Genomic DNA, 25,359 nt, shown 5'->3' on the forward strand with positions numbered 1-25,359 from the left:
AAAAATCCAAAGATTTAAAATTTAAATCAAAGATTTAAACATAAAACACGAACGCATAAAAGTTGTAGGATAGGAGAAAACATGAGGAGGTTTCCATCAACAGAGGACTGGAGACACACATAAGGTCTTCCATACAGTGGGAGAAATGATGTGGCCGTTAAAAGAAAGATGTGGGTCTGAGTGTGTTGGTATCAAACAGTCACATGAACTGAAAATCAGTCAAACTACAGCCCATGTATAATGTATAGATTCCGTCATTTCTTTGGGAAAAGGCAGGAGGTGCATATACACATGTTCGTATGCACACGAAGAATTATAACAACATAGAAGTCAAGCAAATACCATTTAACAGGATGAAGACTGGAATTTTGTATCCCATAAAAGGTTCGACTGAAAATTAAATCGTGGGCATTATACAAGGAACCGTGCAGGATTAGAAATACCCAGAGAAATTAACCAAATCAAAAACATAGTGGGAGATAATCCCCTCGACACTTGCGAGATCAAGTAGAAACAAGAAACTGTAATACAAAGGATTAGAATAATGCCAAGATGTTTAAAGGTACCGATGGCTTTATAACTTTTAATGTGCAAGAAATGCGCCCATTTCTTTGCCTAAACTGAGTGGAATCCCACTCAAATCCGCTCTCACCGGGGCTGGCTTCCTGAGTGGGGCCAGGGCTGCTCTGGGCGAGGCCTCTGCTCTACTGACCTGGTGGCCCTGAGAAGCTGTTGACACCACTGCAATCATGCAGACGATGGGAGGGGGCCTCCTTCCTCCCCTGGTCAAGCTCACACGGTCATTTGTCACATTCCTGAAAGTGCAGCTTGGTGTCCTTAGCAGCCAGGATTGTTCGCAGCCACCCCACTCTGAGCCCTCCCACCTGAAGGACTCAGACCCTGGCACCTGTGGGACCATCCTCTCCTATAACAAAACACATGGCTACTCCCTCTACAAGGAAAGCATCCCAGAACTCAAACATGCAAGGCTTGGTGGATCTCACTTGGTCAAAGGAGGTAGGCTGCTGCTTCTAGAATTACTGCTTAATGTTTTTTATTGATTTGTCCACAGTAGCAAAGAAGCCACCAAATTTCTCCGTAATTCATTGTCACACAAGCTTGTGTAGTAGGTACAAATTTCAGTCTACAAACTCAGGTGGGAAAGAAAAATAACCTTATTTTTCTATTCTAATTAAAATTCTAAAATTGTATGAAATGTGATTTTTTTTTTTTTTTTTTGGAGGGGAGGTCCCTTCTCCTCCAACTTTTCCCAGGGAAAGACTCCTTGTTTGATTGATGTGTGTGTGTCTGTGTGTATGTGTGTGTGTGTGAGTTCTTCAAAGCAGAAAATTTACAGTGATTACTGAAAAAGAGATAAAATTGAAAACAAATGAAATCAACTCGTGGGCCCAACAGGTAAAAGAAACAATAAAAACGGTTTACAAAACAGTAACCATGAGAGTGTATCATTGCAACACCTATGGGATGCAGCCCAAAACTAGGGGTTAGGGGCTTACGCTCGGACACAACAGCCTAACTGCCGGGTTTCATTACGATGGCTCAAATGATTTAGACGTTATAAAGACATATTCCCTTCATTTTGTACTCCAGGGAAGTGAAGTGGGACACAGAAATGAAACACAGAAGCACACAGCACCAAGTGACATGACGAGGTTTATTTGAGAATCTAAACACAGCCTGTTCCAGCACTGGGGACCTCACTCCAATCTGATGCAAGAATGGCCTCCCCTGCAACCAGGAAAGACAGCTGTAGCTCCAGTATTTTCCATGTACAGCCATTTCCTTCCACTCCGGGCAGTCCCTCTAGAGGGGGACGATCTGTTCTCACCTACACAGACATTCATACATTGTTCACGGAACTTGTCTGGGAAGCACGTTACGTTACACCACAGCACAGTTTACCCATCGAGCCCAGTGGAGCCGCACAAGCATTTGTATCTTCCATTTCATGCCAATGGCCTTTTTTTTCCTTCACAACACAGGCTAATGGGTTTTCTCCCATTTGTTATACTCATCATTTTCTGTTTGTTCCAGTGACCCACCACTGCTCTGAAACTCTTAAGCGCCCCTTTGCCCAATGTTCCTGCACCATGAGTAACTGTGTGTGTGTCTGAATCAAATGGCTTTCCTCAATTAATGTTCTTTATCCAGTGGTCACAAATTGAATGCAAGCACTCTTTCCGAGGAACGTGCACATACCCACATATACACAAAATTCTGCATACAACTTAAGAAGGTTCTAGACCTCTCTGAAACCCACCTAGGGTCCTAGGTTTAAAACCTCTCCAAACATAACACTCCCACCATATTCACGACACAGTGAAGACCTGGGCCAGTGCTGGGGGCCAGCAGAGGAGCAGGGGACGTCTCTGAGGGGACAGTCTCAGAAGCAGTATTACGGAGTGTAAGGCGCGGGGAACATGAAAACCAGAAAGCCTGTAAATCCACCTGAAAAGCAGTAAGAGCCATCTACGTAAGCTACTATTTGACTATAAATGTATCGTATTTGCCTGTGCCTAAATCTGAATAAAAACACTTTGGTGGAACAGTCACTGTCCATTGAGCTCTGTGCCAAGTCCTTGCCGATGTGTCACAAACACAGGCCCTGGGATCTGAGGACTTGCTCATGGGCCTCTTACAATTTTAAATACAATATGGGAATAAAATGTTTTCATTTTTGGTGGTGAACACACAATGTGATATATAGATGATGTATTACAGAATTGCACACCTGAAATCTATGTAACTTTACTAACCATTGTCACCCCAATAAACTTTAATTAGAAAATTTTAAAAAATAGTAAGTTTTCATTTACTCCTGATCTTACAATTATTCTACCTTGTGTATACTAGATGAGGTAACAAAGACACCGGAGGCCTCCTCCCTGCCCCTTAGGGCCTTGGGGAAGCCTGTGGAAGCATGAATCTCTCCCCAATTTCTGCGTGTTCCTTGGAGTTCATGGTCTTGTGGCCACCTCTGCTGGCACCGATATTTATCACATGTGGTACTTGTGTCCTGCCCCGTTTCAGCGTGGACCCAGACTCAGTCTTTCTGCCCATTTCCGTAAGAAACCCACTCAAACCAAGCACCTCAAGACTTTCAGGAGATTATGTGTGGCCCTAAGGGTTCAGATACAAAAGCGTGCGACCTTACACTACCCTACCACGCTGGGTCCCTCTCTCCGACTCCTTTCTCTAGTCTACTGTTTTCTCACTCCAGACTATCCTGAGTGATTCAAGGTCTTCTCTCTCTCATCATATGGAGCCAGTCAGCCCTACCGCCAAATTTAGATGCCCAAAGCCCTCCCAGTGCTCAGCAGAACAGAAAGAGAGCTGAAGAACGACTCTTCAACAGGCAACTGGGAATCGTAATTATTTTTCCTGTTGTATTACTAAATGTAGGCACTTGATACATGCTTTTATTAGGTTGGTGCAAAAGTAATTGCAGTTTAAAAGATTAAAATTGCAAAAACTGCAATTACTTTTGCACCAACCTAATAGTTCTCCCAACTATCTCACAAGTTGGGTATTCATTTTATAGATGAGAAATCTGAGGTCCAGAGACGTGAAGAAACTAAGTAAGGTCAAGAACAAGTGTCTATCACCTTCCTTCCGCCAACTCCACAGAGCTCTTTCCTGTCCTACCTTCACAGCTCTCATCTATTCCCTAGGGCCTGGATTTGACCAGAGTACTTTTTCCATCTGCTTCTCGTATTTGCGCTCCACTCACCTATTTTTTCAAATTCCTGAGAATAACAGTAAGTTGTTCAGAAAAATTGCTTAATCATTAAACATTTTTCAGAACACAATCAAGAGTTGGAAGGTGTCTTGGAAAGCATCATGTCCAAACTCACGCACCAAAGAAACTCTCCACTACTTCCTGGGGACCACCTGTGATGGGCCTCGGCACCCATGTATGTTCTCACACAACAGGCCGTCTGGACTACCGTTGGGCTGATTTTTTCCTGTCCTAAAGACACAATCTGCCAAGTTTACTCAGGTTCCCATTGGAACCTGGGAAGTGGGCTTTGGCTTCTCACCCTCTAAATCCTCGCAGGCACCGGGCGTGGCTCAGTGGTGACACGGGAGCCCACATGTGACCTCTCTTCCCCACCCACTCAAGTCACAAAGGCCAGTTTGGACTGCTTCCCCCTCATCGGTGAAAATGGAATACAGACTTGCCCCCAACGCTAGCAGACGCCAGGGCCACTGTCAGAGGCTGGTGCATTGCACACAGGCCACCACAGCACCAGCTAAGAGTACATCACGTCTCGCCAGGTGTGGGCTACAATCAGTAGTGACCAGAGCAGGGTTTGCAGAGTGAAATAAAAGCCTGTGGGCACCAGACAGATAAGATGAAATGACCAAAACGGGTCACACAGGAAACGAGTTGTCAAAATTTCAGAATCATTCCAAGTTACGTAAAAAACTACTCTTTTTTTCTCAGAGCAGGATGTGTGCAAACCTTAGGCTGGTACTCCATCATGGACACAGCCGAGCAGGGGCTGTCTTTCCTGTGATGCCTTCTGCATTTGCACAGACCTCCAACTCCTGAATTATTCCTGATGCACTTTGGTCATTTACTACTTGCTTGGGTTGTGGCCCCAGGCCAGTCTGTCCCCACTTCGGCCTGCTGCCCGCATTGAGCAGGACCTTCCCCTCTATACCTAAATACCCAGCTTAGACCCCAAGTTGTACGGTCACCCTCGGCACAACACACAAGCCCAGCCCCACCAGGCGCGCGCGCGCGCGCGTGCACACACACACACACACACACACACAACTACTATCGAGCACAGAACCCTGTTATAAAGTGATTTTATTAAATTGATTTGGACATACTGTAGGTCAAATAATATTTTCCGAAGATAACAATTATGGATTTTAAAGCTCGACATAAAATTAGTAGCTTTAAAAGTGTTAGTCATATTCCCCAGCAACAGCATGATAAAATAACCCAACTATGTAGAAATATAGAACTCTAGGACTAGCTGGAAACTCGGAAATCGTTTCGCCTAATATCCTCATTTTGTGAGAAAACTAGACTCAAAAGTTAAGTGATTTGCCCAAGCTCACATACCTAATAAAGCTAGAAATCAAACCAATTTTTCCTAAAACTAAAATTCTATCAATGATATTTCAACTGGCTCTCTACCAACTAAAAGTCTAGGCTTTTCTCTAACGCTTCACGCTACTGTGACATGAGTGCTAAGACACTACAGTAAATCGTAGTCGAGGAATTCGGGCCTGGAAGGGGCTTTGGCCAATAACTGAGCCGCCCTCTCTGTGAAAAGGAGGGAATGTGTGAGAAGTGACCCCTGGAGGCTTGTTCACAGGTGTCTGGATCCAAGTCCAGGCAGCAAGCAGTCAACCCCAAGTCCCACTTCTAACTTCACGGCCTGCCCACAAAATTATGTGCTCCTTTCAATCTCCTTTATGCATTGAGGTCTTAGTTACACAGAAACCCCTTCCATTCGAACAGAAGAAATTATTTCAAATGTGGGGAGAAAACCCAGCTTTGTGTCAGTATTTCCATGACGATTCTGGGGAGTTCATTTCCAACCTGACAGTGGACAGACACCCCTAACAAGATCACCCATTTCAGAGTTTCAAAAATCCTTAATTTCCCCAAAGACTTCCTGAGCAAAAGGACATGTGGGAAATCAATAAAAACAGGAATGAGAAGAGAAACAAAGCTAAAAATTAGATGCTTTTTGTTGTTGTCATTGGGGACTTTTGGTCTTCTAAACATTCCTTGAGTTCCTCCACATGAGTTTTTAATATCAATCTAGCGAAAAAAAAAAAAAGGCCTATAAACGCGCTGAGCAGCTCAGCAGCTCCCCTCCCACCACTTACACGCCACGCCTGCCACCTCTGTGTCCCCCACGCGTGGCGGCTCCACCCACCGCAGCACCTGTGCTCTGTCCCGGGTGCTTCTGGGGCCCCGCTCCAGTGCCGCCCCTCCGAAAGGCCCTGCCTGACCACTAGCTAATGTTGCCCCACCCCCACCCCACCCCACCCCTCTACAGCATCACCCTAGTTTATTTTCTTCATAGCACTTAATCACTACCTCAAACTACATTATTTATGTTGACTTGCTTAGCGCCCGTCTCGCCCCCCAGAAGTCAATTCCACGAGCGGGGCCCTTGTCCGCCTGATTCAGTGGTATTCCCAGCAGCCAGCAGTGCCTGGCACGTAGGAGGTGTTCAATAAATACTTGTTGAATGAATGACTAAAGAAAAGGTCAATTAGCATAGACATTCATGCCTAAAAAGGAACTGGCACACAATCCTCCACGAAGGGGTATGGAGGACTCCTACTCGTTATTGCCCAAAAGTACAGAAAAGGAGACTAAATGTTGCGACTCCTCCTACCACCCACTTCTCCTATGGTCTCCCCGGAGCCAGTACATAGCTCCACGTGACAGAAGGAGCCCGAGAGGGCAAGCTGGATGGAGAAAGTTCTAACTTTGCTTGCTTCTTCCTCCCTGCTATTTACATTCAGCTAATTCCAAAAAAAATTCAAGTTAAAAATATGCGATGCAGCCACTAGAAAAGTAAGTCTGACTAACAGAGACGCAGTGATTAGCAGAATCCACAAAGTTAAAAAAAAAAGTTCAAGGGCATGTACGTCTCTAATGATTTCTCTGAGAGGCCAAGTGAATGGAAATTATGAGTCACCTAAAATCTAAAATGAAATTGAATGCCATCTAGGAAGGGGTGGATATTTATGGGTGTTTTGAGGACAGATAGGTAGAGTGGGTTCAGCAATAATGGGACCTATGGAAAGACACGGAGGGGCTGAATCGAGTGGAACCTCAGAAATACCAGAACACTGTCTCAGTGGGAGCTGTCCGTTTTCAAGTGCAGTAACCGGTATGCTCAAATCAAATGGGGGCTGTGAGCTCCCGATGGGGGAGCACCTGGGTAACTGTTGAGTAAAGCATCAACAGGTGACAACGGAGGCTGTGCAATGATCATGGTTTCCTGTGCAGTGTTTCAACTACCGAGGCATCGTGCCAAATCCCAGGAAACGCACATCCACGTTTTTGTGGATGAGAAATGCTGGGACCTCACAGCCTGTCTTGGGCAGACACTACAGGGATTCCAGATTCAAAGTCAAGTTGTGGAACACACTTGGCATGAATCAAAAAAATCAACCTCATGTGCCTTTTTGACAAGAATGTTCTGCTGGAGCTTGCTGTAAAAATTTTTTGGGTCAATGCAGGTATTTACAGGGTTTCCTTCCTAGTGGCACTTACGGGTTTTAAGATTTTTAACTCTTAGCAAGACGCTTTATATAACTGATATTTTGAGATGGTTTCTCTCCTTTGTGTGCACTCTCTGATGGATGCAGAGGCTGGTGCTCTGGCTGAAGGCCTTCCCACACTCATCACATTTAAAAGGCTTCTCCCCGGTGTGAACTCTCTGATGGATGCAGAGACTGGAGCTCTGGCTGAAAGCCTTCCCACACCCACAACATCTATAGGGCTTCTCCCCGGTGTGCACTCTCTGATGGATGCAGAGGCTGGAGCTCTGGCTGAAGGCCTTCCCACACTCATAACATTTATAGGGTTTCTCTCCTGTGTGGACTCTCTGATGCATGCAGAGGCTGGAGGTGTGCCTGAAGGCCTTCCCACACTCTTCACATTTAAAGGGTTTCTCTCCGGTGTGGACTCTCTGATGCATGCAGAGGTTTGAACTATTACTAAACCCCCTTCCACACTCGCTACAGACATAGGGTTTCTCACCTGTATGAACTCTCATGTGAATTTGAAGATGTGAGCTCCAATTGAAGGCTTTGCCACACTCGTAACATTTATAGGGCTTTTCCACTGTGTGGATTTTCTTATGTCTGTTAAGTTTTGTTGTAGTACTAAAATCCTTACCACAATCATCACATTTATAGACCTTCTCTCCTGTATGGTCTCTCCAATGAATGTGAAGCTCTGATATGTGAAAGAAACCCTTATCACACTTGTCACACTTATGGGGCTTCTCAGCAGTGTGAATTTTCTGATGCATAAAAAGATCTGCTCTCTCAGAGAAAAATTCCCTACACATGGGGCACTTGTAGATCATTTTTCCTATTTGGTATCGTGACTTAGAGGAGAAAATTTCCTTACAACTACTATAGTTACAGGGTTGCTATCTCATCAAGTCTCTTATTTGGCCATTTTGGCAGTTTATCTCAGGCTCGCTCTGTTCGGTAGGTTTAAGGTCGGCCTAAGCTTTTCCCTGCCTGTCTTTCTATGGAAGCCTTCTTCCTGCATAGTGTTCCTCACGCGGTATTACTACTGATTATAAAGTGACACTGATCTCCACATGAATTCTGTAACTCATAAACACACAACTTTCTTGTAGGTCCTGAGTTGTCAACATTCCAAGGGGCTCCCAAGGTGCAAACCTTTGCGTTTTTAAGCCCCTAGAATCTTCTGCCTCTAGAACAGTCTCGGACTTCTCACTTCTAGGAAAAGGACTGCACGGTGTCCTTTGTCGTAGAGGGTGAGATACTGCGTGCTGGTCTCGATCCCCTGTAAGCTCCCCTCGAAGAGTCAGTGGGACATTCTGCCTCCTCCACATCAGACAGGAGCCTTCCCAGGAAGCAAGCTCCTTGGGTTCCAAGTACGTCGCCTTCCTCCTGAGGATCCCTACAGAGGTATCACTCGTCTCCTGTAACAGAAACAGAATACATTGAAAATGCCTTTCTGTCCGGAAAACTGCTATTGATTCCATAATTAATTTCATGTAAATGTGACAGCAGCAACACAGACCTTTTTTGATCTTGAGAAAGAAGCTCTTATCTTCCAGAGAGGTGTCTCTTGGATTTGCAGGTCTGAAGAAGAGAATTTGTAGATATCATGCTCCTGTTCACAGCCCAAGTATATAATCCAATTACAACCACTTATTGTAATTATCTGAACATCAAGGGAATATTATTGAAAAGACATCCTCAGATGACCTACAGTGAGTATAAGCAGCAGCTGTCCTGAATAAAGGAGCACGAAGGAACACTACGTCCACTTTGAACTTCAGAAGGGACAACGTTGCTGCTTTTGGAGCTCAGCACCCTATGGGAGTAGCCTTCCAATCTACAGAAAGAGTAAATGCATAACCTATTGGCATCGAATGTCATTCCCTTGCTTAAATGTCCTCCATGGCTTCCTGATGTACTTAAAATAAAATCCAAATCTTTAACCTAAAACTCAAGGTCCTGCCACGATCTTGCCCCACTGTCCTTTCGGTTTCAGTTCTCAAACACCCCAACCTAGCCTGCCACGGGGCCTTTGGAATCGCTGTCTCCTGGGTCTGAAATGCCCCTCCCCCACCTCTGCATGCCTGGGGTGTCAGCTGCCCCTCCCCTAACTCAAGTGGGCCCCTGGCTAAGACTATTTTTAATCTCGGATTTGAGTCCTTCAAAGAACACAGAACTTGTAATTATCTTATTGTTCCTTGGTTTTTGATCTGTCTCCTGTGCTAGGATGGAAAAGCCACGAGGGAGGAATCCATGTGCTGCTGGGCTATTCAGGGAAGGGGTCTTCAGTTAACATCTGTGGGTCACACCTCTCACGCTTTCTGACAGCGACTCTGCCCCACAGACATCACCTGGCACAGCAGATAAACACGCATTTCCCAGGGCCTTAGGACCAGTCTTTTGACAACCAACATGGGATAAAAATATACAACAAATAGAATGAGAAGCAAATAGAAGAAAATAAATCCCAAATTATTCAATCTGAAAACTTTTGAGGTCTAGAACCACGTTTTAGCAATCTTTTCCTCTCGTATATTCTATACTCAGTAAGTGACACTTCAATTAATTAAAGGAAATTAACAGATCTTAAAATAACACTTTCAGTAATATGTTCCATACAAAGATGGAGTACATGAGTGCTTGAGGAGATTTAACGTTAAAATGGCAAAATAAATTACACTGCTTCTAGGTGGAAGTGTCAGGATAATAAAATTCAACTAGATAACCAACGTTTCAGCAAAAATACAGTCAACGTCTAGAAAAAGTATATATGCATCTATCCTTTGACCTAGTAATCACACTTCTAGACATTAATACCAAGACATGTTGGCAGAAACAGGAACCGACTGATGTCTCAGTTCATTCACCGAGGCAGCGTTTGTCATAGCAGAGCCGCAGGCCACACCAGGCCCACCGTCAGGGGGCCTGGCTCAACCGCCCATGGTCCTTCCGACAATGAGACCTGCCCAGGCGGTTCACAAGGGGAAGGCGGGAGAGCATTATGCACTGGTGTGAAGCGAACCCAGGGCATACTGTTTAGTAAAAAAAGAAAAAAAGGCACAGAACAGTAGGTAACTGTGCTATGTTTTGTGCATAAAAGGAAGGGAATGTGAATGTATTTATGTATTTGTTTATATGATGGATAAAACAAGCATGCAGAAGGATAATACAAACTGAATGGTCATTATGGGGGAGAAAAGAGAAAGGGAGGGATGGAGTAAAACTTCTCTGAATGTACCCTGTTAGGTAGTTTTGACTTTTGGAAATGTAAATGTTGAAATATTCAAAAAATAAAATTAAACAAAAAGGAAAAAACAATCCCTAAAATTGTAAAGCAAAATGTAGATAATGAACTTTAACTTTCAAGTTGATGACACATCCACAAATGTCCATCCTTAGAGGGACATATTCTGCTAACAAAGCTGCAAAGCAATCACACTTCTTCCCTAGTTTAACTGTTACTAGTAATGACATTGGTGTTTTTATAAAGTAGGATAACGCCAATAAGTATTTATGACAATGTTAGGAAACAGCACTCAGCGTTAAGAGAAACGAGACACAAATATAAAATCAGTTTAGGAAAAAATCCTGTAACGTAAAATTTAATTCAGGAATATCAGTTTGAATCACGCCTTTGTTTTAGGTCCGTCCAACAATAAAGGGCTGGAAGCAATGATGACCGACAGCTCCGGGCCTTTCCCCACCAAATGGCACAGGGATCCCTGGAGAACGGCTGGTTTCAAGGCCAGAGCAGCACTTTATAAATGAGTCTGGGACATCTTGCTATCCGAGTGTAAGAGAGTCACGCCAAGGAACACAGATGCCAATTTATGAGGAGACTCCAAGTGGCCGAAAATGGGACAACTGAACATCAAAAGAAACGGTGAACGCAATCTACTGCAATAGCAAATATACAAAACCCCATGAGTTCACAGGGAGTAGGGAGAAGTGCAGAGACAAAGAGAGAGACAGAGGCAGAGAGACAGAGACTCAAGGCATTGGACAAAATGAGAAGTAACTAGGACACAAACTTTTCACTTTTGTTGAAAATTGGCAATTTAAAGGGAAGAATTAAACATCCATCCATCTTTCCTCTATGAACTATCTTTCAAGATACTGCAGCAACCCAGCTAGTAAATGTGTAGCCCTAATGAAACACCTGATCCAGGTCACAATAAGGAAAGGGTGAAAACAGGTGAAAATGATCTGGAACTTTCCATTGAGAATCGGGCTGTCATCCCTGAACCCACCCACGGACTGATCTTAGCATAGCTTTAAGAGCAACAACCAGACCTCGTGTGCCTCTCGAAGTGGTGCAATAGTATCTGTGAAACACACAGTATCACCTTGAAACATTCCTGCCAAAAGACTGAACCAGAATCTCATCAAGCCTCTAGAGCTCACTTTTATTTGAAGGAACTGGGAAGGACAGAGGAACTACCAGGATGCAAACAGGAAAATACTAAAATGTGAACCACTCCTAAGACAACTGCCCATTTCTGCAACAATTGAATGGCATGGAGAAGAGGGGGCAAGGTTGCTCGAAATGAAAGAGACTTCATTTGATTGAGACATAACAATCAAATGAAACACAAGGACCTTCCTTGGAATTTGATTCAAATAAGCAAGCTGCCAAAAGGAGACAAGTGCAGACACATGATTAGGGACTGGGTATCAGATCATACCAGGAATACTGTTAACTGTGTTATGCAGTTACGTAAACTGACTGACGCCTGTATTTTTAGAGATGTGTACCAAAGCATGTCGGAACGGAATGACATGTCTGAGATGTGTCTTAAGATGCTTTGGGGAAAAAAAAAAAAAAAAAAGGATACAGCAAATGTGGCAAAATTGTTATAACTGCTAAATGTGGATAAATGATGAAGAAAACATTTTCTAGTTTTGTGCATGTTTGAAATTTTCATGATAAGAAATTGGTTCGTGGTGAGGAGACATTGTTTTCCTGCCCCTCCTGCAGTGACAAACTGATCCCAGAACAGGCCCACCACACAGAAGTGACACAGAGCTAAATCAATACAACCCCCATGGGGCTGTGACTTCCCCAGTCAATAGAGCAGGGCAGGCATGTGCACCGCAGATGTCACTGCAGAGCAGAGACAGGCCATGGCTTCAGGGCAGTGACAAGCAGAGGACAAAGGGACAGTCCTGCACCCTGCTGGGCCTTCCCCACAAGCTACTGAGACACCGGTGGTTCTCCCGCACCCTCATTTGGAAATGAAGCAGTGAGGGGCGGGGCATCATCCAGACTGGTCTCAGGAGAGGCTAACTCTGCTCGGAAGGGCAGTAACTCAACACCAATCGGTGACATGAAATGCCTGCCTTCGTCCTACGTCAGCTCCCGCCAGTTTCTCTGCAGGAATGAGGCCCTGCCATTCCTCCCAGGCAAAATGCTTGGACATGTCTGTAAGTCTCACCGCACGGAGCGGGGTAAGGGGGGTAAGCTACATTCTGCAGGAAAAAGAACAAAAAGATAGAGCACAAGAAACACCAGCAAATCTGCCGTGTGACTAAGCAAAGAACACCAGGAGGACAAACAAGAACAAAAGGATCCCCACTGCGGACTTTCCTGAAATAGCACCAGCTCACTGCTTCCATTCACGTGAAGAGGGGAAATGAAGGGAGCAGATACACCCACCAACCTTACAGATCCCAAATGCAGTGTTCCCAGGTGCCCTCACTCGAGACACGTTTCCCAGCTAACGTCCCCCAAGGGCATTCCAGGCGACAGCCAGTCTGACCGCGAGCGCGCCCGTCTGACCCCAGGAGGAAGGAGGCCTGCACTGAGGTCAGCAGTGCCAAGGGTGACATTCAGTCTATCCCGTGAGACCTCAGGGCACCCCAGCAGCCCATGCACTCACCCTACATCTGAGGACTTCTCCAGCAGGAAAGCTCGAGTTCTGCTGAGAATTGAGAGAAGAGCTTCACATAGCCCACCGGCCTCCAATCCCACCTTCCCTGAGAAGGCGCCTCTCTCTTCCTGCAGTTTGGCTCCTGCAGTCTTCGCCTCCTCTGAACTTTGTGACACCAAAGACTACCTGAGCCTCATCCCCCAGCACAGGTGGAACCGAGGCATCAGCTGGTAACTAACTGACGCTGGAACATGAGGGAGCAACAAGTCCTCAATATTAACGCCAGGAGACCGTGTATTTAGGAGCTCGGGGCCCTGGCACTGGAGATGGGGACGGAGGCGGACGCAGACTCCAGCACACTGATTGGGAGGTGATGCGACTACTGACGTGGCCTGTGGTGGCAGGACACACACAGGACAGCTAGTCTGCTGCAGTGACCTTGTTCCCTGTGGGCACACATGCTTACAGGGAGAGGACCTCACTCTGGTCAGACCTGCTGGGGGTGAAGGTCAAGAGGAAGGGGGAGCGAGGACACAGATTTCTCCTGAATTTCTCCCTGAGTCTGCTGCAGCACCTGGAGGTAACGCCCCTGGCCTGAGAAGCAGCTCACGCTGCTGTCGCTGGGGGTGGGCGGGGGGCGGAGGAAGGCCCAAATGTGAGTCCTGAAACATGGCTTATTTACACATGCTTTTGTATGTGCCTTTTAGCTATGACTTGGTTATACATCTGACCACAACCACGATTCTGCTTGGGGGAAAAAGGGACGCTAGCATTTCACGGATTTCTTGTTGCAACGGTCCTATGGCTGCAAACCAGTAATTCATGGTAGAAGGGCCCAGTCTGCACAGGGCAGTGCTGGAGAACAGAGGACCCGAGGAGCGTGACACACTGAGGGACAGCGTCCCACAGAGGCCCTTGGTGCTCGGGTGATGGAAGGAGTAATGCCAACCATTTACCATGGAGGTAGAGGTCAGGACCTGTGACCGAGCTTCCAGAAAGCTGCCTCTGATCTGGGTTACACTCTGGGTTACACTCAGTACAGGCTGGGTATGAAATCAAGACTAACTGCCCTGAGTCAGCAGGAGAGAAAGAAAAGTTCTGAAGGAATCCGCAGCCCAAAGCCTCAACATCAGACCTGGCACACATGCGGGAAGCCAGCTGCTGCTGGAGCCCAGGCTGAGGCCTCGTCTGCGCTTCTCAGTGAGACGATGGCTGTGACACAAGAACTGCAAAGGCAGCCAGACCTGGAACCGTCACCACTGACTGAAGGAGAGCAACTGCTGCAGAGCAAGTACAATTTCACAACCAGCCCAACTGGGCAAGAACTGGGCTTGCAGACGGGCGTGCTCGGGGCATGAGAGCAGCTCTATGGAGATGTAGGACCACATCTGTTATTACTTGATGGCAGAGGCAAGGCGGGGGCTTGAGAGAGAAAGTCTGGTGTGGGGACAGGAGGCCAGTGATGCCACTGAAAGCCTGGAGCACAGACGACAAAGGGCAGGTGCTACATGAATGAAGTTCAACCAAAGGAACGGAACGGGATGGAAGGGATTTAAAAATCCATTCCTACTCGGTCTTGGAACGTCAGGCAAGGATGTCACCTCACACTATGTGCATGTTTTCTTTGAATGTAATCAAGATGATGCAGATATCCTGGCCAATCAAAAGCAATGTTCCATACGCTGTCAGTGAGTCAAAATGCAAAGCAGCATGCGGTAGAAACTCAAGGACAGACATCGGTATTATGCATTTATTTCCTTTCTGAAATGCTGGCTGCACAAGTGTGCACATTACCCGTGGGCCTGCTGACACACCCAATACGTGACCTGGAGGCATCGACAAAACCTAACTCAAGGCCAAAGCTGGCTTCTCACGGGAACAAAAAGGAGACGGGAACATGAACCAAGGACAGCAAAAAGCTGGTGCGTTCTGAACCTGGGTGATGCGTACACACGGGTATGTTTTGCTATTTCCTCTGCTTCTGACTTTTGAAATTTCCCGTAACGAGAAAGCAAACCAGTAAGCCTTTGCTTACGAGATCCCTGTCATGACGCTCCTAAGCCGTAACTAAAGCTCCACAATAGCATTCTAAATCACAGAGCTACACCAACTGCGTCTCCACTAAACCTCGCAAAACACAGGCGCACATCACTCCACAGGGTGTCGGCTTACAAGTTTGTTAGCAATTCCTCTATCTGGAGAGAAACTCTATCCTTTGACCAAAACATCCTGTTCTGCCAGCTTTCTGACTGTTAATCAGACTGAACCTTTCCTTGGCCCCACAGGACCTCTAGTCTCCTTTTAATCTTTTCTGTCCCACTAATCAGACCCCGCCTGTCAGCTTCCTTTCTGGCTCAGACTCGGCCCCAGCCCTTGGCCGGTTCTCCCAGCCCCTCTCCCCTTCCCGCACCATTTCCATGGTCAAGCCCAGCCTGGTCATCACCAGTCCCTGTGCCACCACGTCCAAACTCTGTTCGAGCAGCCCATTCCCTGGCACCATGCACTCCCCCTTCCAGCTACCTCCCGTCACTCCTGACCGTCTGTCTGTCTGTCACCTGCCTGTCCCCCGTCCACTGGGAGGACTTCTCGCCTGCATTCACTGTTCACGCTCTCGTTCTTTTCTCTGTCACACTAGTTTAGCAACACTACAACCTTCTTTAACCTGATTCTCCGCCCATCCATGCAGGTACCCAGGCAGGCGAACAGTGCCAGGCTTTACTCAATGTAGGACCACAAATCTCAAAAGGACCAGCCCCTCCCCGCCAATACTTCTGAAAGCCTTCAGGACACACACTTTCCCAATATTTAAAGTTACTGCTTCATGCTTCTCCTTAAATCTCCTATGTTCCTCCTCCCTCCTTCACTCGTGGCTGATGAGCTGCCAAGATGATTAAGAAAATAAAGAAAACAGAAGCAATTCGATGGCCGCCACCGCATTTCCCCACTGGCATGGCCCTCAGCTGTACGCCCCCTGCCCCCCGACTTCAGCAAGCGCCCTGCTCCTCCACGCCGGCCCGCCCACTGCACCCCAGCAGCACTTCCACGGCCTCCCCAGAACCCAGCAGGGATTCTCTCCCTTCGCCATCGTCAGTCCTGTCCTACCTTGTCCATTCCCATACGAACTTCTCCTACCTCCTTCCCAAAACAAACTTCTTAGATCCCACAGCCCCACTCCAGCTATCAGCCAAAACGTCTGCTCCCCATTAAAGCAAAACTCCTCAAGAGCTTCACGCCTCACATTCTCTCCGTCAGGTTGCGGTCCCGAGGCCGCCGTGACCTCTGCAGGAGGCACCGTCCTTGTCTGCCTGACAGGACCACATGCCTCTCTCTGTCCCCCTGGCCTGCATGGCGCCCCTTCATCCGCCATCCTGCCCCATTTCCTTTACTGGAGACTCGTCCTCTGCGTGAGTGACTTCTAAATGCTGGGGCGCTCCAGGGATCCAGCTGGGGACCCCTTTTCCCAGCCTATAATCTCTCTCCACGTAAGCTCAGCCAGTCACACGGCCTAAAATCCCATCATGATGTTGGCTCCCCAGCTTGACCCCCAGCCCTGGCATCCCAATCCCAAACGCACCCCCCACTGCTCCTGCCTTGCTCGCCCCCATCTGGGTCAGCTGCCTCACTTCCTCTTCCCCCAGCCCCACTGATCACTCACTCTCCGCGACTCCGCCCGCATCTGTCTCCGCACAAGCCCCTGGCCTCTCACAGACTGGCCACAGCCTGGCCGTGGCATCTCTGCTTCCTTCTTGCTCCCCCACAACCCGGCTCCGGAGCAGTCAGCCCAATCCTTACAAACAGAAGAACGCCCTCCCTCTGTCCGCTGTTCACTCTCCAATGCTCTTTAATAAAACGACCCGCTCTTCGGGACTTTCCAGGCTCACCTCCTACACTCGCTGGCACCCCATGCACCACCTCACGCGTCTCCCTTCTAGTCTCCAAACTCGCCAAGCTTGTTTCCCCTGAGCACCTCAAACGACTCCTCTGCCCACGCTGTTCCCCGCTCATCAGAGAGCCAGCATCTTCTCCACATTTCGGTCTCAGGGCCAGTGTCACTTTCTGAGAGCAGCAGATTAACCAAGTAAGCCGACTTCGTCTCTACCCTGCAGCCCCTCCTAGCACGTCACCCCGTCTGTTTCCTTCCCAGGCCCACCACTGCCTGCCTGACGACTCTGTATTGGTGTGGCTCTCCTTGCCTGCTGCCTCCCTCTGCTTGCTTCTTGAGTGTAAGCTCCTCCATCAGCAGGATCTGCAGAGACTCAGGGAATTGAACGAGTACTTCAAACTCCTTCATCTCTGTCTCCCACGGGTCATCCAAGCAACAACTGTTTGTCAAGTGTCTGTGTCAGCCTACTGTGCCCTCCACAGTGAGCAGACCTATTCCCTTCCCTCGTGGAATTTAGTCTAGCGGGAAGCAGACACTCATGGGATGTCCACACAGAAATGGAAAAGCCACACTGTGTGAAGCACAACGAAGCCGCCTGGGTGGTGCGCTCAGAGCTAGAAGAGGAAGGTGCACGGAGAAAAGGAGCCGTGCGGCCTGTGTGCGGATCAGCACACACACAGTGCTGTGGGGAGGGGGAGGTGAGCACGAGAAGGGCCGGAGGGCGTGGTGGCGATGAGAACAGGGAAGGAGATGAAGGGACATCCGGATCCTGACCTTCATCGTAAGAGCACGGAAAGCCACTGAAGTGGTTCGTTTTTATTTGGCTTAGAGTGGGAACATTTCCATTTTTAATAGAAAACTGTAGCTCAGGTACAGTTAGCAGAAAGGTGGGAAGGAAGAGTACTTGGGGGTGAACATGGTAGGGATTGCCTGAGTTGGGGCCAGGAAGGATGATGACCTGCAGTAAAGCAGTGGTGGAGCAGAACAGTGAACGGTTTTAAGGCATATTTAGGAGAGAAAAATCAATCTGACTTGGTAGGACTAAATACATGGGTGAGGGGAAAGGAGACACCTAGGATGACTCTTCGGTTTTTTTGTTTACATAACTAGATGGCGACGGAACCATTCATTAAGATCAGAAACTCTAGAAAAGACCAAGGTTTGGGGGTTAAGATCATGACTTCAATTCCAAGCCTTTAGGATCTGCCCAAGCAGGTGTCAAGGACATTAGCTGGGGAAAAGAAACTGGCACTCAGGTGAAATGTCAGGACTTTGTAATATACACATTCAGATGGTAACTGAAGCAGGGGTTTGGAATAAGATCACCTAGGGAGAAAGTGGGGAGGACCCCGGAAGAAGCCGGGACAAGGCCTTATGGAAATGTGACTCCTAATGACTGAGTGTGAAAGAAGCCAACACAAGAGTGCACCGTGTGATTCCATGTATGTAACGTTCGAAAGCAAGCGGAAGTCATCTATGCTCTCAGAACAGAAGGCAAAGGAGCTATGACTGGAAAGGAGCATGAGAGGAGTTTGGGGGGTCCTGGTCACGTGGTTTCTTAATCTGCGCCCTGGTTTATACAGGGGTGGTTATTTCATAGCTGTGAACATTCACCAAATTGTACCCCTGTGACCTGTGACTCTGTATGTTATACTTCAAGGAAAAGTTCGGGGGTGGGGGGGACGGGGAAGGGAAAGAATTACACTCAGAGGAAAGACTAATAAAACTATGGGAGAGAAAAGAAATAATGGAAGAGGCCCCTGGAGACAGCCTCCAAAGTCCACCCAGACAGCCAGCCTCAGGGAATGGGAAGGACAGCCCTCTCCTGCGGCAAGTGTGTGTGCGCTGGAGTGGGATGTGGGCAGAATCCTGGCTGCCTGTCCACAGTAAAGCGGAAGCAAGGTCGCCTGCTGGGGAGGAGAGGACAAGCGCGCTGACGGCGTGAGGCGCGCAGAGTGGGTCTGACATGTTGTGTGCCCAGCAGAAGAGTGGAGACCAGAGGAACAGCGATGGCAGAGCGCTGAGGCCCACGGGCTGGTCCCGCAGGCAGGACTCAGTCACAGCGCTGCGTGAGGAACGCAGACGGCTGAGCTCCTGCAGGACTGAGATTTTCCCAAATAGGGATGATCAAAGGGCAAAGGGGCCCTCTACCCGCAAGAAATCATTATCCCATGCCAATCCAAATTGGGGCCTTGACAGAGCAAGGCAGACACTGCAGGGTTTTCCAGGTCACCAGGCTGCGTGTGGGGGAGGCTGTGACCCCTCCTCCACTTTCTCTCCCCCACCCCACTCCCCGCCACCTGTCCTCACCCTGAGCAGAGGGCCACACGGAATCCTCTCAGAGAAGCTGAACTCCGCAGAGATCATCCTCAGCACCCGCCACCAAACTACACACGTACACACAGCACAATTCCACGCCTTCCTCCTCCTGCGACAGTGGAAGGAAGACGTGTCCAGGAACCTACTCAGACTCAGCCCACACCGTTCCTCGGAGGATGTCTCAAATGAAGTTTTTTAAAATTTAATATAGTATCTGAAATACGGACTGCTGGCTCAGAAGATCTCAACCCGTTTAAAAATAACTACCGCGATACTTTGTCATAAAAGTCAAGTGAAAATTACTTTTTTTCTTGTTTTTGAGGAAATGCACCTTTTCTACAATGTTATGGCTGCAGGATCTTCCGATAAAGCATTAAATGTAAAAATCCCGCTTGATTGTTTACACTCTTTAATATGTTGGTTACATCTATTCAGCATGTTAGACCTGTTTTTGGACAGAACATTTTTACTTGCAGAATGACTGACAACCTGTTCTGGAGATTTTGGTATTGGGCAGACATTTCAGTTAAAAGCAAACTGATGGTATTTGTTGCCAAAGGTCAAGTCCGAGCATTCTAGGGAAAACCGGGCTTTTAGGAAAACGTGTGTCTGCCACCGTAAGCTCTGCAGCTTCCCAATACTTGGGAGACTTTCTGATGAGATTGACAGGGATACTAACAAACCTGAGATCTGGACATTATATATAATGGAACGTGTGAACATGCGCAGGATCTGTGTAACTCAGGGAACCACTATTTTCCTAATGACCGATGTGTGAGGTGAAAAAATCATCGTGGATAAAAGAGCTATTCCAAGTGCGAGAGAGACCTGTGGGTTTTTATACACCAGAGTCCAAAAAGCACACCAATCTGGTTCCAGACCACACGGTGCCGCTAACCTACAAGAACCTACTACTTGTCACATCTTGGTGTCGTGTCACAAATGAGCTCACAATTATCTGAAAAGGCTACTAAAATCCCTTTCCAACTACATTATCTGGGTAGGCCTGATATCTTCATCTACTTCAACCCAAACAACAGATTGCAAGAGACTGACTATAGAAGCAGATGTCTTACTGAATGAAGCCTCGTACATTTAAAGACATTTGCCAAAATGTAAATATTGCCCTTCTTCCTACTAAATGTTTTTTTTTTTTGTTTCAGAAAATAGCTGTTTTCATTAAAAGTTGTTTGCGTTAACATGTAATGGTTTTATCCTCATTTAAAAAATAAATTAGTTAATATTTCTGTAAAAGTTTAGTTTTCATCTCTATTATGCTAAGTATCGATGCCTGTAACCCACATAAACAGAAAGCTCTCTGGGGCCCTTAAAATCACTTTTTAAAGTATAAACAGATCCAGAGACCAAAAAGAGGGTGAGATTCCATCTTACACCCACTTTTTTTTTTTAAGTTTTATGTGAACAAACCATAAGGTGAACACTTACTTGTAGTTAGTAATTTCCATCACTGGCCATTATTATTCTGGATGTAAGAAAAATGCCCTCCAAATACCTCCAAATTAATTCCAAAGCTCAAGTTTTGTACACGAGAGGATTAAAGGAAGAACACTTATAAGAAATACCTCTTTACCCAGCGAGATGTTTTATAAATGATTCAGAAATTATCCCATTAGGCAGCAACCCACTAGTGTTCTTGCAGGACCTTGATTTCCAGGCAAGACCGTGCAATCCCGCCTTGTATTGTCCCCGCTGGACATAATGGATGCCCCCGTTCATGGGAGAGAGCATGGAACATGTTCCCAGCCTGGCCAGGAACTCCTCCAGGACTCCGCCAATTATCAGGAAGTCCCAGAAATCAACACCATCAGATAGTAACTTGGCAGCAGTACAGCTCCAAGGGAAGTGAGGCCTCTGCTTAGCCTTTTTCTGCAGGCCTTGGCACACAAAAAATAAATGGAAAGGCCCCTGGTGCCTGCGTGCTGCCAAGGAGCGGGGCGACGAGGTTATTTGTTCTGTTCAAGGCCACCACTCCCTGCCTGCCTCGGGGAGCTGGGCAGTCAACAGGCAGTGCCTGCCTCCTCACTGAGCCGCACCCACCACCAGTAAGGTCCAGTGCGAAATACACATACCAGGTAGAGGAAGCGACACAGGCCCCGTGCACTTAACCTGTGCTCAGCTATGTCTCAGAGTAAGTTCATCAGAGCAGTCACGTATAACCCACTGATTAGGACTGTGGAATGCCAAAGGCCGTCTATTTTGCTTCTACCGTCACCATCAGTCCTGGAATAGAAGATGCCCCTGGCTGTCCAGGGCAGGCTCACATCCCAAACAGGCGCTTCACAATTCGCACCCTTTTTCCAGATACCAGAGCTGTTTCTCCTCATTCCAGTGCCTCTGCATGGGCCCTGGGCCACCTCAATGCTAACAGGTCACCGTGCGCCCCACCTTGTAAGAGCCTAGACCTCTCCCCTTCGTGGCTGCCTCTCAGAAAGCCTCTGAAGGAGGACCCACCTGGCCTTCCCAAGCACTTGAACGTGGCCACTAAGGCCTCTAGTCTGCTCCTCACACGTGTTCATCGGCCTAGCTGCCAACACCCCGGAAGGCCCATCTTCCAGGTCGCTGTTCCGAGGGGTGATTCCCATTCACAGAAGGGAACACAGGCGTCCTCATCTTCCTGGACTAACTTCCGTAATGGGAAGCTGGAGGTGGTCCAAGTGAGAGGGGAGCTGTACCTCCAGTGACCCACGCACACACTATAGCCCCGGGTCTCAATGTCCTGTGGCCAACTGGTTCCCCCCACACCCCCACCCTGCCAGGCATAGGATGGATTCCACGTCCCTAGTCACCCAAGGGCCTGGGCAGATATTTAGCAGCACACCCAGTCTGGGGTACCCCCCACTTCTGAAACCTCAGGGCGGGGCTCCTCGAACAGTCCCTCAGTCTGGCCGTAGGTGCCATTCGGCAGCATCTTAGTAACATGCCCCAACTGTGCCTTAGGTTCCCCGACCTGCCCTCAACTAAGGTCAACAGCTAATGATTTGGGCTCTGGGTTCTAATGAGCTACAGGGAAGAGAGCTGCTGCCATTTTGCCCTTGGGACAACTTCACTTCGTGTGATCTGGCCTAATGACTCCTTATGCAGAAAAGATAAAAGACAGAAGAAGCCATGTCTGATTTTTCTTTACCTAGAAAATTACCATAAAGACTATGAAATTAGACCCAGAGAAGGGCAACGAAAAGCATGGAGGGAGTGATACCAAGAAGGATCAGTGCGTGTGTTATTAAGGTGATAAAGGGTGACATAGGTGTACATTCCTCAGCTTGGCTTCAGCCAGTCCTCCCACAAAAATGACCTACAGAATGACAGAGGGGTGCAGGCCTCGGGTCTGCCACTTGCTGTGTGATCCTGGCTAATCGCAGACTGAGCTGACAACATGGATGACGTGTGTAACGCTTCACTGTGATAATGAGGGGAGATAATGAACGTGAAAGTCCCTATCAGAGAGCCCACAGCATAGTTGAGGCTACATAAATATGTGTTTCCTTATTTCCCTTCTTTTAATTAGTGCATGACACATTCATTCATTTGCCAAGAATGTCCTTTCACAGGCAGAGGCGTCCCGAGACCTGATGACCTCACTGTAGGTAGGTACCTCACTGTAATTAGAGTTGCTCCTCTGCTCCAAGTCAAGCACTGCGTTTACACCTATAAGTCTGTCCCTGAGCCTCCCGGCAGGTTTTCCTGTTGACCCTCTATTTATAGGACTGCTTTAAAATACATCCGACCTTAGTGACACTTCCTCCCTCACAAGGTGGACTCCACGATTTTTTTCCTTGCTTTTCAACACTGGACACAGAGACACCTGAGTAATGGGACAGAATATGATTTGCTTCGGTGATGGCCTCTACATGAATATCCGCATACAAGGCGTAAGTTTATCTTATCTAATCTAGCTAGTGAATGTGTAACAAGTACACACATTAGGAATCACAATAACTGGGTGGGTAGAACACTGGACTTGCATTCAAAAGTCCTAAGTTCAAATTCTTAACCTGACACTACACAGCTGTGTGACTCTCAGCCTCATTTTATTCATCAGCCTCAGCTTACTCATCTATGAAATAGAGATAATAAGACCTCCTATCAGTCACACAGATGCTCACTCTCACCCTCAAAATGTGGGGTGTTAAATGCTTCAGTACTCATTCTACCCTCAGGAAGGAGGGAACACTGATGGGGGGACTGGAAAAGAAAAGAAATCTTTCCGGACACCATGAGGACACTTCGAGAGTCAATGCACTGGTAAGTACGACGGAATGTAAGCAAATGGACTCTGGCCTGCAGAAGCTGCCCTTTCCTGTCCCTTCCCTTTGGCTGATGCTATTGGATCATCTTCCTCAAGGGACCAGCCTTTCCCAACTGGGCCAGGGGGCTCCTCTGCTCCACGGGCAAGCAAGATCTGGGTGGGACAGGGGGTAAGAATAAGCACAGACGGCTTACGTCACATGAGCTTGAATGACTCTCTTTTATTAAACTTGCTTCCTCCTCCCACTGCTGGGAGTAATTAAGGCCCAAAGGGAGAAAATCCACCTTTGGGCCTAGGAGCAAAAGGAACAGAAACTGGGAAGTTCTAACCACCCTTGGGCAGAGGCAAAAGAAATGCCTGAAGATCACACAGGGCCCAAGCTGGCTAACAAAGGAAGGAAAAAGAGAGCAGCCCTGGGTGACCTTGACAGAAATAAAATGCGGATTTTAACAAGGCTGTCCTCAGTGGCACAGAGTGGGAGTGTCACGATAGCTGGCAGGTAACAGGTTAAGAATTCAGGACTTTGCTATGTTTTTAAATGCACTTTTTAAATTGTGGTAAAAAAAACCACATTAATACAAAACTTACCATTTTAATCATTTTTCAGTGTTAAAAAGATATTCACATCACTGTGAAAAGATCTCCAGAACTTTTCCATCTTGCAAAGCCGAGTCACTAAACTCACTGACCAAGTCCCTTTCCCCGCTGGGAGCCCCTAGTAACCATCATTCTACTTTCTGTTGCTACGAATTTGACTAAGTATCTCAGATTCTGGCTATCTTTACACGTGGGACACAACACACAATGTGTATTGTTTGGCACAGCAAAGTAAGCGCACGCAGGGGAGAGACTGTGGTGCAAGTTCACCCAGGAAGCACAAAGTGCAAGAGCATCTCACCCCTACAGCCCAAGAGGAACACAGACAGAACGAAGTCCTGAAACTGGGTAAGACCTGGCCATCAGAATTCAGGCTTAGCATGGACAGAAATTCATCACTGTCCCACTCTCAAAAAGAGCCAGTGAATCGTTAAACAAACATGCAGAACTTCAGCGTTTGGGCTTGATTCGTAGGGCTGGCACTGGTTGTCAATTAGTGTTCCTTCTGGAAATATATGCTATTAAAGACTAGTATCAACATTGGCCAGCAGTCTCAGCAAACACTCCTCACGTCCAGGTACTCTAGGTGGGAACGTGCACAGGACTGCACAGAAACGCACAAACACGTGGTTGTCAGCTAGGCCTGTGAGACCAATTCCCGCTGCAGCAGGCCGTAAGGTCAGCCACATCACACGGAGAACGCCTTTTCCCTGTATGAGTGATAACCTTGAGCTTGAGACCAAAGCCTGCACTGGCACGAACAGGAATTCCTAAAATACCAGACCTGTATCCCAGGTCTTATCACCCATAATGAAGAAGGGTGGCTGAGGGTACCCAAGTCAGCACAGGAGAGAATGGGGCCAGCGAGAGATGGAGGAGAAAGAGTATTTGCCGCTACGCCGAGGCACACCTGTCCAGACTTCCACGCAGGGCAGCGCCTGGAAATCAGACCCTGTCTGTCTGGAAGCGGCCCCACTCTTAGCACTCCAGCCAGGGAGAGTTAGGAAACAGAAAAGCTACCATATGTGCCCGTTGGCTGAACCTTCTAAGTGGGCGCGGTAACTAGATTCACGAGCGTGGACGCCACCGAAATGTCCTCTTCGTCACCAAGTCAATTCTTGTGCAGTGGGGAAGTGAACTCAGGGGAC

The 25,359-nt window shown here is 47.5% G+C and overlaps 1 protein-coding gene across 5 annotated transcripts in view; it reads right to left on the reverse strand.

Moving 5' to 3' along the window:
• Positions 1–4,821: 4,821 nt before the first annotated feature.
• The window catches only part of ZNF664 (zinc finger protein 664), a 34,747-nt gene continuing 14,209 nt past the window's right edge, over positions 4,822–25,359 (reverse strand). For 3 of the 5 annotated variants that reach the window (XM_033098078.1, XM_033098077.1, XM_033098076.1), the window contains exons 4-5: positions 8,795–8,856; positions 4,822–8,693 (exon numbers count right to left, since the gene is read on the reverse strand). In XM_033098078.1, the coding sequence (XP_032953969.1) occupies positions 7,317–8,102 (786 nt within the window). In that variant the 5' untranslated portion in view covers positions 8,103–8,693; positions 8,795–8,856 and the 3' untranslated portion in view covers positions 4,822–7,316. The remainder of the gene's footprint in view (positions 8,694–8,794; positions 8,857–25,359) is intronic. The other 2 variants (XR_004422110.1, XM_033098079.1) reach the window with 1 other exon arrangement.

This window comes from Rhinolophus ferrumequinum, chromosome 25, assembly GCF_004115265.2.
Source record: "Rhinolophus ferrumequinum isolate MPI-CBG mRhiFer1 chromosome 25, mRhiFer1_v1.p, whole genome shotgun sequence".
NCBI lineage: Eukaryota > Metazoa > Chordata > Mammalia > Chiroptera > Rhinolophidae > Rhinolophus > Rhinolophus ferrumequinum.